The 18,437-nt window shown below is 44.1% G+C and overlaps 1 protein-coding gene across 3 annotated transcripts in view; it reads right to left on the bottom strand.

The window, feature by feature from the left end:
- The window catches only part of LOC103370823 (poliovirus receptor-related protein 2), an 81,521-nt gene that overhangs the window by 40,647 nt on the left and 22,437 nt on the right, over window positions 1-18,437 (bottom strand). For all 3 annotated transcript variants that reach the window (XM_008299987.1, XM_008299988.1, XM_008299986.1), the window contains exons 2-6: window positions 11,629-11,738; window positions 10,539-10,788; window positions 8,381-8,674; window positions 8,099-8,216; window positions 7,323-7,471 (exon numbers count right to left, since the gene is read on the bottom strand). In XM_008299987.1, the coding sequence (XP_008298209.1) occupies window positions 7,323-7,471; window positions 8,099-8,216; window positions 8,381-8,674; window positions 10,539-10,788; window positions 11,629-11,738 (921 nt within the window). The remainder of the gene's footprint in view (window positions 1-7,322; window positions 7,472-8,098; window positions 8,217-8,380; window positions 8,675-10,538; window positions 10,789-11,628; window positions 11,739-18,437) is intronic.

Here is an 18,437-nt window from a genome sequence, read left to right as displayed (position 1 = left end):
GAGGGAGAACAGAAAGAAAGTAGGGGGTTGGATGATGTCAGTAGTCTGGTCTGGACTGTATTCAGTCAAGTGTGTAAGAGTGCTGAGGTGTCAGTACAGTCAAGTGTGTGTGTGTGTGTGTGTGTGTGCTGAGTTTCCTGCTACATTGACATTTCCTCCTCTACCTCAGAGCTGCTCCTGTCCCCATTCCCACAGCCACGTCACAACAACGTCTCAGCAACGTTTCATCTTGTGTTGCCCTTCAACAGCCAGGGTAGTTCCAAGGCACACCACAAATCACAAGGCAAGGCAGGAGGGAAGGGAGGGGGGTTTAAAATGCAAGCTACATCCACATACACTCTCGGAAGGAGCGAATGGCGTGCGCGGGGCAGAGCAGGTGGAAGCCATGCAGAGGTGGAGGATAATGATGAATGGAGGAAGGGAGGGTGGAAATTGGGTGAAGAGGAGGAGAACGTGGTGAAGGAGGTGGCGGATCAACTGAGTGACAAAGTGACACAGCGGAATGACAACTCCTCCTGTTAGCCATGAATGAGGAGCAGGGGGGGACAGACTGACACGACTCTCCACTTCTGTAAACCGCGAGCACTGTGCAAGCGCACAGCGGTCCTACGTGTGGATCCCTTTTTACTCCGGCATTGGTAAGTAAGTCACAACCGCCCCGATGCCCACATGCATACACATGAAAAGAAACCGTTTAAGGTAATTTTCATTTAGACAAAGCTTTGTTAGAGTGCAAACGGCCTGAGGAGGGTATGAGTAAAACTAGGGCTCTGCCATGCAATAAACAGTACTTCTGTTTGTGTGCCAGCGTGCATAAAAATTCCAGGGATAAGTGGTGGTGTGTAAAACAGGGTTGTGAAGAGGTCTCCTATGACTTGTCAGTGCTCTTTTCCTGAACTCTTACATCCCACTCACTCAGCATCCTTCTCTGGTGATATTAGTGCTTTATTTTAAAGCAGGTATTTAAACCAGAACAGAAACAATAGCTTTTACAGGCAAGGCAACTGCTAGTGAAGACTCAGGATTGTTCAGAATTTTTGGATTTATGGTGATAATAAAATGACCAAAATTCAATATCAACATCAAAACGATACGATCACTAAATGCACTTCTCGTGTGGATTTTTGTGTCATTAAAAACTGCTAATAAACCACAAAGAGAAATCAAACTTGTGGTGTTTAAAGGACTTAAAATCATGTCTTTTTGTCATTGTGTATTTTTGTTAAAGACTGCCAAACTTTATCATTATTTTTTCTGCAAAACAAATCTACCCACTGGTATTAATAAAGTAACCGTGACCTTGACCTCATGCTTCTGACTATGGTAACAGGATTTTCTACAAAAGCATTTTCAGTGCATCAGTTAAATTCCCTGCCATACAAAATATGCCTCAATAAAATATAATGTATCACGTTAAAATAAGTAAACCACACAAAGATGTGAACATTCAATGACAGCTTCTAGCGCTCCGTGTCATGGACACATTGCAGTCAGCCTAGTTATGACACTAGGAGTAAAGACACAAGAAATACAAGCAGGGCGCTCCTGCTTTGCACAGGCTTTTTTTGGGTCAGGAGTTCAGTGCTTTCTAGGGCTCTGACAGCTACGGCTAATCAGAACCCAGACCCATGTGGTCATCATCTATAACTCAGTGGGCCCACAATATGACAGTAACCCCACCAGAACTAATGACGCCTGCACCCACAGTACGGTGAATCGCTTTAAATAAAAATGTCAACCAAATGGCACAGGTTACAAGGGAATATGTAGACAGCAGAACAAGTGTAATAACTCAAGGGGGAAGGATGAACACATAAGAAGACAGCTTAGACTTTATTCCATAAGCTCTGTCTGCAACATGTCTTCTTCACAGACTTAAAGCCTACTTGTATTAAAAAAGGAAACCTGAGACCTCAATTTGCATCATTACCCTTTTAGTTCAAAGCATTCACTTTTGGGCAGTATTATGTTTTAGTATTTTCTTCCATTTTACTATTGCACTTACACTTATGTTACATTTGCATGACTCCGGCACAATAAATAAAATGGTTTCATGTTACTCGTTCAACACAACATAAATCATTCTTAAGTGCTCCGCCTCTCCTTAAGTTTGGCAAAATGAGTTGCATAATAAAACCAAATAAGTTGTGGCAACAAATGAATTTTTAATTTTAGTCCCTGGATGAAAGCGATCAGAAACCCTTAGCTAAGCTGAACATCCTCTCTGGTGCTCTTGCTTTTCTTTCCACTGTGTGCACTTTCACCAGCTGCTGCAGAGGATTAAGCTGGAGACGCTGCTGTTAAAATCCCTGCCTATATTTGAAAGTAGCAAATCAGCCCCATTCTTTTTGTCATTCCCATTTGAAATCCAACAGGAGCCAGCCCCTCTTGTTAAGTTTACAGAGAGCTGACAGAATTACTCTTGTAACAGTGATTCTTGTCAAGAGAGAAAGTGGTAGCCTATTGCCGTCTACGCTTGTGCTCTGCTTTTTTTCTTCCTCCTTTTTTTTTCTCCTGCTTTTCCTCCACTACCCATTTCTCCATCTCTGCCTCCACTTCACCAGCTGTCTCCTGCATAGATTCTCCCCTAAATCCATTTTCCCTGTCATTTGTCCAACTGTGAGTGTATTTCTACCCTCCCTCTTCTGTGCTTCACTTTTAACATATGCCTGAGGAAAGAATTAATACTGTGGATACATTATCTCTTCATGTATTTTATTTTCTCTGTCCAGTCTTTCAAAGCACACTGGCTCTCCCGTTTTATACTCCCCAAGTTGCACTAAACATTCCTGTTCACACACGAGAGTGAGAGCTAGCTCTCGGTGTCCACTTTGTAACAAGAACACAGGAAATGCATTATCACCTATGGCTCTGTGGAGCTCCACCAGATGCAACGTGCCAACAATCTCTGTGCAGACTTCGGGCCAGATGCTGCCACACATTCCCATCACATCAAAGGGAATTGCTCTAAAAATTTAAATGCAAATTCTCTCTAAATTCTACTCATCCAATTATTTTTAACGCATCATTCCAGTGCCACTCTCAAAGTATGTGCTAATAAATTTTTTGGTGGATGATCATTCCAAGCGTTATTCCACCCTTCTGGAGACAACGCTTTAAAGATTCAAAAGAGAGACGCACAGGAGTCACTCAAGCTCCCGCTACAGACTCAAACACTTCTTAACAAAGCACCAGTGGAATTTATCTAAGTGGGTGAGAAGAGGACATCTTATAAACACATGCTGTTGGATGAGCAAGCAAAACGCTGCAATATGCATGCTGTGTGGATAACTGGGGGTGAAAAAAAAATAGAAATATCACACACGCACACTGATGAGCCAACACACACACACACACACAGACACACACCAATACTGTAAAAGCCAAAAAAACAGCATGCTTCTTGAGAAGTCATGTCCCACACGACTGTAAGCTCCAAGTGACCGCAAGTAATGAGAGAGATGGAGTGGAAGTAACATTTATTGCAGCCTCCCAAAAATATGCATGGTCACATTCACATACAAGCTCACACTCGCACACCATCATGATCATCAGTGGTCTGATGTTGGACTGGGCTGCACCTTGGGCATAGCTTAGTAGTCTTCTCTGTCAGCATGTTAAGTTATTGAACAGAGCTGTCTGCGTATGTGCACAAGTGTGTGTGTGTGTGTGTGTGTGTATGTGTGCTAATGAGGGGTGGGAAGGGGGCCAGTTGCAGGCTGTGGGGAGACTTGGCTCCATCAGACCTGTTCTCTGGCTGTTCTCGCATGGCCGGAGACATGCACAGACAGATGCAGGCAGGCAGACACACACACCCTAACCGAGTGGAGGAAAATAGCCAAGCCCCTTGCCCTTGAACTGTCTTCTTAGATGATTCTGAAAATGGGAGAGAATAGACCGAATTGAGAGGAAATCTCTTTTTCGCTGAACTGAAGAGCCCCTCAGACCATGTGGGGGATTCGATCAGGGGCATTTAACTTTTTTTGAAGGTTAAGCTAAGCCACCCCTGTAAGGAATGATGAGCGAAAAGACAGAAGATGGAAGGAATCTGGGTTAGCCACACAAGAACCCCCCTCAGAGGAGCCCAGAATGGAGGGATGGATGGAGGGATGGAGACTACTAAGCTGTGATTAAGGAAGAGCTACTGGTATTTAAGATTTAGGCTTAGAGAGAGAAAGAGAGATCGAATGGGCATGGGAGGAGGAGAGAGAGAATGCTGGTGGCAGGAGTCTCTTCTCTGTGCAGGGAGATCAACGGCAGACTTACGAAGGCTAAAAGACAACCTGAGAGAGATAAGGAGGATGAGGAGAGAGCATATGCTAACTGAGAGGATCCGAAATAAAATGAAAAGAGCAAACTGCAGCAAACGAGATGGCAGGGGAGAGAGACATCGAAAGAAAGAGGAGAGGAGAGGAGAGGAAGAGAGGAGGGCACGATACGTTTGTGTGCGACTGAGCAGCAGAATCAAAGATGGGTGGAGGAGAGGCAAGGAGAAGAGAGGACATCTATCCCTCTCTCTCTCTGCCTCCATGTGCACAGGCCAAGACTGAGGGCAGTAGACACATGTAAGCAGACAGACGCACACTAGTGTGTGTGTGTGTGTGTGTGTGTGTGTGTGTCATGCAGCTATGGGGTAAAAGCGAGTGGGAGGCCTGCTATGTAGCAGGTGCTGGCCATTTCACGCCTGTCGGCCCCCTTTAGCCTTGTTTGTCTACACACATTCACATTAGTCTCTACGGGTCTGAATCACACCCTCAAATGGAGTCATTCCACTTCTTTCTTACACTCTGTTTCGACTATCATCCACTCTTTCATTTAATCTCAATAATACTGACTGACTTTGTTTCTGAGCACTTCTCTCCATCTCTCTGCTTTCTACAAACCTCCTTCACTCTGACACTTGCTGGTTGCCTCAGTCACCTCTTAACTGCTGGCAAATTTAGCTCACATCTTATCCTCCTCCTCCTCTTCTTCCTCCTCCTCTGCCAATGAGTAAGAGAGGAGTAGGCTCAAGAGAGGAGGTGGTCGGCCGCAAGAGAACAAGATGTGATGGGGGAGTGAGATGACAGGACGAGGAAACTGTGGGAAGTTCTACACGGCAAGCGACCAGGCAGACCAAAAAGAAAATAAAAGGGGTCAGAGGAAGAGAAAAAGGAGAAAGTGGAATGAAGAATGGGGGAGGAGTGGAAATATAGGATAAAAGACAGAGCAGGAGAGGAACGGATGGTGAAATGAGAAGAGAAGCAGCCAGGAGCTGAAGCAGCAAAGGGTGACTGATCCGCTCTGAGAGGTTTGGAGACAGACAGAAACGTACACTATGCTGAGAGATAGTGGAGGCCAAAAGCGGTGGAGATAGGATGCAGTGGCACAAGATTCCCATGAGAGTTTTAAATGCTGTCAGCATCGTTCTCCCCCTCCATCCCTCATGCTGTAACTCTCTCCCTCTCTGACTATGAGCATTGTGTGCTGGCACTGATTTGTCCGGATGCACGTTCCCTGACTTTGTAGTCTAAAAGCAAATGCCTCCATCTTGCTCCATCCCTGGATCTTTGTATCCACCTTGCTTGTTGCTTGTAGTACACAACAGGAGACGGTGACATCCTTTGTGCTACAGAAGCCGTTTACACCACTACTGCATGCAGCAGCACAGAATTGCCCCAGAGGACAGGTAACGGCATGCTATGGCACCACAAGGAGCCAAGGGACTTGATGAAAGATGGGAGATAAGAGGAAGAAGTGGGGGGGGGGAAGAGAACTAAGGAGAGACTGGTGAAAAGGAAAAGGAACAAAAAGAAAATGAGGACATGAAGGATCTGGGTAGCTCTTGAGAAGTAGTCACTGGAGAAATGTACTTTTTTCTCCTATTATGGGATAGGTTTACCCTTATGTCAGCAGAAAATAACTTCAGGTAAAGTGAAGGCAAAAGAGTGAAGGGGCATGTATTTTGTATGAGATGAAATGCAGGAGTGGACCCTGCTGGAGGGCGTAGCTAAAAGGCTTCAGAAACAGCTGCACCAGTCTAACTGGCAGCATTTTGGTAGATTTAACTTCACAATCTGAGGTGATGGTACCACACACTTTATACCATATGAATGCATACACCTGAAAACGTACATGTGTTTCACAATTAAGATCCTGCAATCACACCCAGATAAAGTATGAGTGCAAGTCTCCTCACAGCTAGACAATCTTCCACCTCTTTTTAAAGTCTACAGCATCATTTTGAGTCAAATATATTTCTTTTAGTGATTGTAGCTTTGTACTAAAGACTCTTCTGTTATTACTGATGGCCAAGGGTGCTGCTGAGAAGCTCTTCAGTCATTTCTGTGTCCATGACTTTAGGCGGAAGAACAGCTTTTTCATTTAAAAAAATTGAAAAAAAGAAAAAAATACCTGTGAGAAGGAGCTGTTTATTTATGTGTACCATTCACGATGTGAATTACTAGTAAAAACCTTGTGGAAATAAAAACTACTTCGCAAATGCCATGGGATGTAAGAAGCAGCCAACAAACCTTGGGTACTACAGAGGCTCGGATAATACTCTTTATTAAGTGCATGCAAAGAGATAAAAAAAAAGAGAAATGCCTTCATAGTAACACAGAAAGAAAAGAGGCATATGAAGTTGACAGAGAGAATCCAAAAGCACATGAAAGCATGCACATGCACATTCACTCTCTTAGACATTCACACATACACCGCGTGGACAGAGCAGCTTGGCCACCTAGATCTAAACTACACACCCAAGATGGTCCTCAGCACAGTCAGTGTGTGTGTCTGTGTGTTCATGTGACATTTGGAATATAACAAGGCGCATCCCTGGGGAAGCCATAAGAGCAGAGAACACCAGGAAGTGTGTAGCTTGTGTGATGAAAGAGCGCTCGCTTCCAGTTCATCTGCTCAGAGGGTAGAAATGTTTTCATAAAAAGTCAGGGGAAGGTTTACCAGATAAATGAAACCTAAGTGAGTCCCAAGTGCGTCTTTCTAATTTACTTCTGAAATGCTCGCTGCTTTATTGATAAATTTACTGTGTATAATTTATTAGCTAATTAAGACTTTACTACTTGTGCAAACTACAGAGTATTAGCTTTAATCTATTGAGCAGGGTGGATTTGTGATGACATGAACAGCTGAAATGCTCATTCATTATATCACGGAAGCGCACTAAACGGGCACTTTAACCGTTTCTTTCTTGCAAACACTACATGTTGTGGTTAAAGCAGAATTGAAAATAACACTTTTAAGTATTATCTGACCTACATTTTGCTGCATTATGTTTGTAGTCACAAGCTGTGACGTGTGCTTGTTAGTTTCATTTAACTTACCTCTGACCATGACTGTGACCTGATCCCTGGTGGTTCCGATGCGGTTGCTGACCTCACAGACAAACGTGGTGTTTACAGTCTCATCCACCTTCAGCACCTTCAGCTCATTGCCCTTGATCTGCACTGTGTCTGGCATCTCCCCTGACATGCTGCCAGGACATGAGCATAATCAAAATAAGAACGCATAACCATGAGAATGCCAAAAAAGAAATGCAGGACAGTGGTTTGTTTGACTTTAGCCACAATGAGATAGACATTTACAGAAATGTGCTGCATTGTGCAGCGTCATCCAGTTCCACAAATCTTGATCAGCAGTGCAAAACCAATCAGTTTTCCACCCGACTCAAAAGGCAATCCATTTTACCACACCATTGGAAAATACAATGGGGACAGAAAGAAAATCAAAACTGTTTGATTCAGGCCCAAAATCTCATCTCTGCAGTTTTAAAGACTTTCTTTTTTTTTTTTTTTTTTGACAGTTATAGCTGATAACAAAAAAGGGGGGAAAAGCGAGATTCATACGGTGTTTCTCATTATACAGGGGTTAAATCTCGAGTCCATTATGAGAAATTACTTGGCAACCTCCATAATCAGAGCACAGTTCTGGAGTGGCAATAACAAAAGCGCTGATTACAGCTCTGTGAGCACTGAGGCCCTGGAATGAAGGGTGAGGAAAGGGAAAATGTAGGAGGGGAAAAAAGAGCAAAGAACACTGGGAAAAACAGATGGAGAAAGAAACAAGACAACAGAGACTCCAAGATGGGAGAGTTACTCACGTCTTCCAGGCGACAGAGGTTGGAACGGGGTTTGCATTAGCCTGGCAGGTGAGCATCACATTTGGTCGGCCCACGTACCAGTTATTGTCATAGCCAACTATAGAGACCTGAGGGGCATCTGGGGAAAGAACAGATGAACAGCAGGAGTGAGGAAAAAAACAAATGTTCATTCCAAGGTATCATATTAGAGTGTGAACAGCAAAGGAATTTATGGAAGAATAGCTGCTGGATTGTGTGTGTGTGTGTGTGTGTGTGTGTGTGTGTGTGTGTGTGGTGTCTTACACTGAACTGCCAGCTTCATCAGGAAACTCTCTGCCTTGACCTGGGTCCTGTGCGCCACCAAGCAGCTAATGTCTTTCCCATTGTCTGTCGCGGTAGGAACCATCCGGTACTCGCTGGTCACCGTCACAGTGTTGTCGGCCCCTGGCTTAGACACCGTCGTTGCGTTTCCATTGGCTGTGGTCACCCAGGAGATCTGGGCAACGGGGCGGCCATTCAGAGACTCGCAGCGTGCCACAACGGCCGGCTTACTGCCTGCCACCACTGTCACGATGGAGGCCGAGTTCTCAGGCTTAGCTGATGGATGGATGGACAAAGTGATGCAAGGGTGGAGGGTGGAGACGGGAAAGAGACACAGAGTGGCAGAAAGAAGATTAAAGGATGCAGAGATAGATAAAATGGAAATAAGACAGCTGAGGGAAAAGATAATGTGCGCCATTACTGATAAACAGCACCCTGGCAAAAGCAAATCCAAAACCTCGACCTGCGAAGATCCTTTGTCCCCTTCCTGACCCTCTCTCTGTACACTCACTTCTTCTCCCTTCAGCGCTCGCATTGATAAACAATTACAAGCGGCAATACAAACACACTCAAACCCTAAATCTTCTTTCACTCTACCGCCATTTGTTTAATTTATTCCCCCTCTACCCCTATCACCCACCACTGATAAACAATTTCCCTGAATCCAAGTGGATTACCATAGACAGTTTCTAAATCACTACATGATCTCAGTCATCTCTCACCCCCTCTACTCCATCTCGCTCCTCAAACCTCCTCAACTGTCCTCCCTGATACTCATGTGGGATCAGGGGAGAGCAAGCAGGACAGGAGCTGACAGCAGGCATGACAAGCAGCCAGATCAATACACCGCCTGAGGGGAGGCATAGAGGGATGATGCTTTGGAGAGAGATGAGAGTCAGGCAAAGGGACAAGGTGTCAGGCCAAGGTTAGACGCATGGTTCCATTGCATTAACAAGAATACAATTGATCTGACAATACCACTTATATTATCAATTAGGACTAGCTGTACATGCTTTTAACCTGCACATTACCTTTGGGGGGGAGGGAGTGTGCTTAAGGGAAACACAAGAACAGTATACGTTGCAATTCTAATTATAGCTTGCAATGTAAATATGCTCATAGTCACTACAGAGAGACGGGTAACAAATTACAGGAAAAAAACAAGATAGAGCTGCTTCAGTTCATCTTGGTACAGATTTAATGAGTCTCGTTAACTGATAAAGGTATATTAGGATAGTTGGCCCTCTCATATATACAATTTTTTGACTACTACAATTGATTCTTGGTGTGCAAACCATGAGCCGTTAGCTACAGATCTGTCAGAGCAAGTTAGTCTGGATGGAAAAGTGCTTTTTGATCAGTGATATCCTCATGTAAGGAAACAAGCACTTTTATGAGTCCTTTGGAGGCATCAGTTACCCTTGATAGAGCTGTAAAACCAGGACTCGGTGTGATGAACAATACTTATAACAACAAAACTGTTGTGTTTCTCTTAAAGAAAGATCTCAAGGTCTGCCTTTGTAGGATTTAAAGACGTTGTGTCTCAAGACAAAAGAGAGTGTTGCAGATGTGCAACACTAACTTACAGTAAGTATCTTTTTGTAAGTTAAGTGGTAGCAGAAACATCACTTGGACATGTAAATCATCAAGGACCACAGTTTACTGTCTCATCCTTGACACCTTCCTTGTTGCCTGTCACCCTTTTTATAATGTCAAATAAACTGAGCATTCTTCCAAAAGACATTTCCTCATTTGGTGTGTTTCTAATCATGCTGCATAGCGCTGTCTAACACCTGCGAGATTACTGCGAAAAAGAACAGAGGCAGCGTTCCAGATTCAAGCTTGGGGTTTTACTTTGAGACCTTCATGAGCAGCTGTCAGATTTCAAAGTAAAACTTTGTAAAGTAAACTTAAATATATTCTTAAACAGCATGTGTTGAATATCATTACAAGCGTATTTGCTGAACAAAGTGCTCAGTTGGTCTGGGGTAACTGTGAAGGCCACATCGTATGACTCACATCATTTTCATGCTCATCAAAACATTCATAATCCTTTGTGACATGAAGCAACTGCCTTCACTTTGTGTTCCACTCCTACTGAATTCTAAAACACAGTGCGTAGATCATGTCAGTGACCTACCTAGCATGACCAGGAAAGTGATGCCCTGCTCGTTCCCACTGGGGTAGGTGGCGTATTCGCAAATGTACTTCCCCTCATCGGTCATCCTCACACCGCTTATCTGGATGGAAGGGCTGGCCAAGTTTGGAGGACTCGGCGTGAAGCTGACTCTGCCTTTCACAGGTGAGTCGGGGTAGTTGGGATCAAAGTTGGGGTGAAACACAGCTATGTTGATCCTTTCTCCATCCTTCGGCTCATAGATCCACGTGACCTGCGAAGGAGCACGCGCAGGGTCAGTGCTTAGCATGCATACAGTGACGGAGAAAGACAACAGGCCTCGTTTATCATGGCATTGATAAGTGACACTGGAGAGCATTTTAAGACATCCACATTTTAAAGCAAACTCTACAGGGCAGCGCACAGCATCACAATGAAGTAAGTGGAGCAGGCATGAATATGGATGGGCGTTTTACAGGAGTAATACTCTCTCAGCTGTTCTTAATGGAGCCAAGCACAGTTGTGCACTTCCCACTTCGTTGAAATGCGACTAAGAAGTGCATCTGTTCAATCCTCTATAGGAAGATTAAGCTCAGTATTGTTTGTTTGGAGTAATAAAACATCAAGCCCCAATGTGTTAAAAACCTATTGCTGGCCTCAGGATTATTTCTGTGGGCAATGATTTGCTACATTAAGGTTTATTGTGCCCAATAAACACACATGGAACTGTATTATCAGTTCATGGTTATTTTAATTGTAGTAAATTGCTCTTACTGGCAGGGCTGTGTTTCCCACACCAGCAGGTCAATAAGTAACTGTTCTACCTTATTTCACAGGAACATATCCATATGTTTAGTGAAATTATAATTTCTGTATTCACTTAAAGGAGAATGACGGCTTGCTTAAATTGTGAAAATAACCTGTAATCGTAAGCAATTTTAACAAATAGTGTTGTGTCAAGTCAGCACAACGACCTGCAACTTTCAGGGTGAGAAGCTTCTTTTTGGAATATGACACCACACTCAGTGTAGAGTTCATAGAAATGTGGTGGTGTACAGAGGCAATCAAATACAATCTAAAAAAAATGAAAATAATAGCATCATATCAGTCTGACCATTGTGAGCTGAATCCCAGTGGCATCGGTGAAGGCACAGCGCAGGTTGACTGTCTGGCCAGGATACGACAACACCTCCGGCTCTACCTTCACCCGCTGACCTGATGTTCCTGAATGAAACAAAGAAAGAGAAAGAAAAACATTAATCTCTGTTCTCACACCAAAACTACAGGAGAAAGAAAGAAAAAAAAAAAACACAAAAGGAGCACAGAAATTATGTTGGTACAAAGCCTTCTGATGATAAATGAGGACAGTATGGAAGTGTCTGGTACGACAGAGGACAGCATTAGTGAACCCGGGCAAGTAGGCCAAGAGTCTGGTATCGCTCCATGACTGTGCGTGTGCGGACGAGTGGCTGAAAAAAAGGGCATGTGTGCTGCAATAAAAAGAGGAAAGCCGGTCCTCTTTTGCACATGGGACATAAATCATCTAGATGGGTTATGCTTTTCTATAGCCTGCCATTTGCTGCGCCGAGACATTCCTGTGTAACAGCAAAGAGTCAAAATAAATATGCCGTTCTTGGTGTGTTGTGTCAGTGGGTGTGTGAGAAACCGAAAGAGTCTTGAGAGCAACGATCTGCTCACGTTCGCCTGTGTCTATGTGTGTGTGTGTGTGTGTGTGTGTGTGTGTGTGTAATCCAGGTCTCTGTGAAAATGTAATTACTTGTATGAGTAAGCGCGCATTAGTGTATGTCAGCAAAATGGCACCTGTTTTAAGTAAGAGTGGATTACCTACGGATGCACAACTTCAAATGTCTGTAGCCTGGGCTATATGTGTGAATGCGTGTGTGTGTGTGTGTGCTCACAATGTGTTTACCAGTGAGCTACACACATAGAACAGCACCAGTGGATCACAATTTCCCCTAAAGACAAACAATTACTTGCAGAACTAGTTCCACCAGTTTGTGCTGAGCTAAAGCTGTTGTGTTGAAACTAATATGATCTGGAGGCTGACAGAACACACACACACACACTCACACCAACACACCCACACCAAACACCAACACACACACACACCAAACACCCACACACATGAAACCCATACACACAGATAAGAGGAAAGGGCAGTGCTGTCTTTCTGTTTTGACGAGCAATAAACACCACACCTTCTCTTCTCGAGGGAGACCTGAGATGTCAATATGGAAGAAGGGAGGAGGGAGGATTGAGTGAAAGACTGAGTGGGAAAGTGGAAGAAAACAAGCCTTTCCTAGAATAACACCAGCTCTCCCAGGACCAGCCCAATTTACAACCACAAAACAACCCCCTTGTAGCCACAGAGGAACCTCTGGACAACCACTAAACAGCCCGTGGGAGCAGCACAGAGCCTTATTGGGCTGGAATCAGGAACAATTTGCTCTTTTTTTTTCCTCCTCTCTCTTTGGATGCACATACAGGATACAAGCATATCTGTGCAAGTCGTCACACAGCAAGCATGTGCACATACATATAAAGCTCATGACAGTTTTATTGTCGAGAGCTTGTGGCCTGTAATCTTTGAAATGTCTAGAGCACTTGTGACCCTTGGTCAGTCCATCTGAACTAGTCTGACTAACTACAGATTAGCTCTGGAAATGGGAGCTATTCTCTGGTTAGAAAATGATGCAGTAGGAAATGAAAAGAGAGAAAGGAATGAAAGGTTATTGAAAGTCTTGATTACTAGTCTTGACTGTGGTGTATGGACCAAGTTAGTTTGACATGACAGAGGTCATTACACTGAATGGCACTGACCATAGGCTACTCTGCCTCATATTTCTGGGTTATGCACATGTGCAAATTAAAAATAACAAAACAAAAACACACACATTCAATCTGCTGTGTCCACGCAGCGATGTGGGGGCAAAACTGAACCAGGCTCTGTCATTCTGAGGCAATAAGAGAAGAGCCAACAAGGGTCAGATGAGAGACAGCCTGGCCTTATGAGACTCTATACAGCCCCGGGGAAATGAATATTACACAGAAGACACACAAAGACTTGCACACCCTCATCTTCCATGATAGTCCCCGAACTCGAGCCTTGAAGACAGACTGCGAACAGCAGACGGAGAGAAAAAGAAAAGTAAGCGCGTACACATCAGTGCACGCACACAGACAAAAGAGAGCTTTGAAAACGATAAGGCAAAGTGGCATTTGAAAAAGTAATTGTCTGTATAAATATTTAGAGAGAAATGGTCATATTAAACAGGAAACGGAGAGGTGGGAGGCGGAGGGAGGAAAGAACGAAGGGAATTAGAGAATAAAAGACAGTTCAAGGGTAAGAATGAGAAGAAAGGAGGAGCGACAGTAAGCGGGAGAGGAAGAGAGGTTTGGAGGCGAGGAGAGTGAGAACAGAAGCCTTGTGTCACCGCTGCTCCACTTTACAGTAGCTCTGCTGCCTGCAGGTGACATACAAGAAACACCGAACCAAACGCACACGAACAAACAAACGCACGAACACACAGAACCGCCCTCTTCAACATCCTCAAGTAGTCGGATGTCGGCATCCTAAGTACTGTCACCTATCATTACGTCTTTAACATCCACAATGATGTGCGCGCACACACACACACACTATGCTGAGGGCTCTATGACAGCCCTGCCATATTAGCAGAGTCCTCTCCGATGCCCTGCCTGGTCATCCTGACATTTCCATATTTCCCACTGTTCGTCTGTGAAGAGGAAAATGAATCGAGGAGGAAGGAGGGGAGAAAGTACGCTGGGAGGATGGAAGGATGAAAGGAAGAGACAAGAGACAGCCTGGGAATGCCAAAGTGATGGAGGATGTGAGCGGAGGAGGGGGATGAAGTGCAAGGAAAGTGGGGATGAAAGGGTGTGAAGAAAATGCAGTGCCAGGAATAGAGAATGACAGAGGGAGTGAAAAGAGAGTGTGGTGAGAAAAGACGAGGGGAGGAGGATCTATACGCGGAGACGGTGTGAGCGATAAACAAGGTTAATAGGAGACAGCTGAGGGACAAAAGAGAAACATTTAGAAGAGGGAAATAAGAGTGGCAGTAGAATTAAATTTTAAAAAGTGACCTGGACAGTTGCAGTGGGAGCAACTAAAAATATAGAGGCGGGGAGGTGGTACGCGCATACAGAAACGGAGCAAGGAAAGGAGGATACGGGGGAGAAGGGTGGGAGGCGGCGAGAGGCAGGCTAAACTCCACACCTGACCTTGTGAGAAGCACTGTGGCTGGTGGCTATGAATAGGGAGCGAAAGAGGAAAAACACTGTGAAATGGCGTGAATGAGCCGGAGGAAGCGAGAGTAGGAGAGTTAAAAAGAAAAAAAAAAATCCTCATCATCTCTGCAGCCCATTGACTTATAAAACTAACACGCGCTTATCAGCCTGCGTCCGTCCGCCTTGCTGCCTGGCTGGCTGAAGCCGAAGCCTAATGGCATTCATGTCCTCTGCCTGATCCCCACTATAGCGGCGAAAAGCACAACGTCAGGGGGACAGGGAGCGCAGGCCATCAACTAAAATATCTAATGGCCTTCAGAGCTCAGCGACTCTGCCATTTCATCAAGCTAGTGGCTATGCACTGTCAGGTGGGCTACAATGAAGCTTCCCCATTCTCCATGTTCCTGAAGATTGCTTTCTGGCGGTCCAGTGCGCATGTGTGATCGAGAGAATGTGGGTGTGTCTTCCATTGGCCTTTATAGCAGACTGCTGTCTTAGCAAGCATTCTGGGCTTTTAATATGTTTTTCAGGTCAGTGCAAATTTCACCATCTCCATTAATCTGTCATTCTCTGTATTGTTGGACCTACTCTCTGCACTCCTGTAGAATAATATCTCTGATATGGGCAGTACGGAGCGCAGAGTCGAGCATCACATCTAAGTTCTTAAGGAATTTGTCTCTGTGTGCTCGCACTGACTTTTTTTCTTTACACACAATCATTTTTCTTACAGGCGGAATTAGAAAGAATTCAATCTTACAAACCTGACGACTGCCAAGTTTTGCAAGATGCCATCACATTCCTCACTCATAAAGAATGCTCACTGAGTATCATTATATACACACCACAATGTCTGACAGTAATCAGCCGACACTGTAAGCTGGTAAAAGATGATCCATCGCATCGTTCTGCTCTTTCATTGTTTCAGTGTCTGGGTTAAAAGCTCAGCGCACCACCATTCCACTGGCCTTGGATACAAGTGGTTTCTCAATGAGAGTGCTGCCAAATACCAGCTTTGTGCAGATCCTGATGTGCAATTTTGTTTTGTTTGTTTTGCATTGTTTTTAACCACTGGCACAGAGACGTAGATCCAATTCCACCATGACAGTGACACATTTTTCTGTTGTTCTGCCCATTTTTTCCAGCAAATGGAGCTAAAATTAAACAATAAGTACATTTCAAGTGCTTCCGTTTAGCTTTACCAATGTCCAAGGGCGTTTCCCTTCACTGTTAACCTCAGGTGTTTGTACATGGTGCTCCAAATAATGAACAGTGTTTGAATATTGACATTTAGCTTCTGAAATGAAGGCTACAAGTCAGGATTTCAGTCTGATAATAACTATTTTACTACCGTTCGTCCTCCCAACATCTTGACTATTGTTTGCTTTATTGGCTGAGATACTGTAATATTTAAGTTTTTGTTACTGGCAGGCTTTTAATTTGGGAGCCGACTATTCATCTATTCAATTGCAATTCATAGGCCACGACATTGTAACATGTATTAACGCAGCTGATATGCATTATCTGACATTCTGGCTAAAATGACCTACCAGCGTAGCCGCCCTTACAACTGAATTCTGTGTGATGCTGCCAGTGCCGTGTCCAAACCAAAACAGTGACACTGCTGTGGCTGTGTGTCATGTCCACACTGCTGCTGGTCTGTTCTAATAGCTGTTATCAGCTTGAGTCTGGAACAGCACCAACTCCAGCCTACTGTCTGCTGCTACTGCTGCTGCTGCTGCTATCAGACCTCACTGGTTCCTCTGACTTTCACACACTCACACCAATGTGGACACACATCCAGAAATCTACAATGAATGTGAATGCACTTCACATTCCCACACACATTTACATCTCGACACTTTGGTATGCAGGGAGCAGAGTCCGAATGCAGCTTAGCTCTGACAGGCGAGGCGGTTTGACAAGCCGAGAATAAAACCAGGAAATGAAGACCTGAGTTGTGTCTCGTCTTCTCATTGACCTTTTCATTGGGCTCTGTATAAGGGGCCAATCAATAGCACATGGAATAGCTACATTCAGAAGCAGTCATGATGCATTATGGACTTGTCCCATGACATCGTTTTATAATCTATTGATGCTGTATGCTTTTCTGGTGGAAGCCATCGAGTCAAACGCACCTTTGTTTGATAAAGAAGCACACTTCAAAGAATCAATCGCACAAGATTAACACTTAAAAAATCACTATAGATGCTCTATCAGCTCAGAAGTGGAACAAAGAAAAACTGTTGTAAAAGGGTCTAGTGTTACAGTGGGGTTGCATGCATGAGACAGGAGGTAAAAATCAACCCCTCTGATGCAACAGGAGCCGAGAAAAGAAGGTGCAAGAAGAAGGGAGAGCTACATTTCACTTTGTTCACAGTGACATGATGAAATATTTGATAACCGACTCTGAACACTGACTATGGAAAGGGGAATCAGACACTCAGGCAGAAATGAGGAAGGGAAGCAAAAACACATGAAACGTAACAGAAGGGGAGTGAGGGAGAAATTGGAGTTTGGAGGGAGGGACGCAGGGAGATATGAGCAGGCTTCAAAGTGCCAAGGAGAAATGAACAGCTGGAGGAGAAATGTGCACTGAGAAGTGTGTGTGTGTTTAGTGAGCGTGTGCGTAGACGCATGCATCTGTACACTGATGCATATTCCTATTTAGTTGCAAGTTTATAACAAACATGCCCTAGGACTTGAGTGAATATCATTAGCAAAAAAAGCATTTACCAATTCAATTAAGTGTGTCATCTTAATGAAAAAAGACCCAGCAGGGAAGTTTTAAAAACCTGCTAAAAGAAAAAAAAAAAAAAATTCAATTTAATACTCTGAAAGCTGTGTACACCTCACCTCAAGATGCTGAAACCTCCCACATCCACAACTGGACCTTAGGTTTGCCGTGAGACTAAGTTAATACACTATTTATGAGGTCAAGAGGAAGAGAAACACGGTAAAGTAGAAGAATCCACAATGGGATCTCCAACCCAATTAACTGTACGGGTCCTGACATGAAATTACATACACAATAGCTCATGAATATGTTGCTTGGAGGATCTCTTTCTCTCTCTCTCTGTATCTCTCTCATACTATATCTTCCATTCTCAGTTATGTACACAACACAAAGAGAATATTTCAGGGAAAGCAAGGTCTGCTGGTCAAACACTTCTGAGTTCTGAATCATGTTTGTGTGAAAGAAACCCGAAAAACAGGAGTGATACATCAAACACAATAGCGATTTCTTCAGCAGCGCAGCAGACCTTTGCGCCAGGTGGATGAACCGCACCACCAACAAACATCCACAAAACAGTTAATCATTTAGCATCTGCCAAGTGGTCGAAATGATGTGTGTGTGGTCATCGTGAGACAAAACACATTTCCGCAAGTACAACTGCTAGATTAAGCAAAACCACATTTACACGGGCAGTCACAAAAACCCACATGGCTGCATACACACCGAGTGCAGAGGCACTCTTTTCCACTGGGTAAATAATTCATCCCCGGGTAAGAACGAAAGCAGTGTGCTCTCTTCCTCCTCCTCTCATCTCTACATTATTGATAAATACCAACATCTACACTGTACCTGACCCAGGAGAGACGGGGGGAAAGAGAGAGAATGAGAGGAGTGGTGGTCTAAGAGAAAAGCCTGTGATA

The sequence above is a fragment of the Stegastes partitus genome, unplaced genomic scaffold (genome assembly GCF_000690725.1).
Source record: "Stegastes partitus isolate 25-593 unplaced genomic scaffold, Stegastes_partitus-1.0.2 Scaffold1486, whole genome shotgun sequence".
Taxonomy (NCBI): domain Eukaryota; kingdom Metazoa; phylum Chordata; class Actinopteri; family Pomacentridae; genus Stegastes; species Stegastes partitus.
This window is presented reverse-complemented; position numbering and strand designations above follow the sequence as displayed.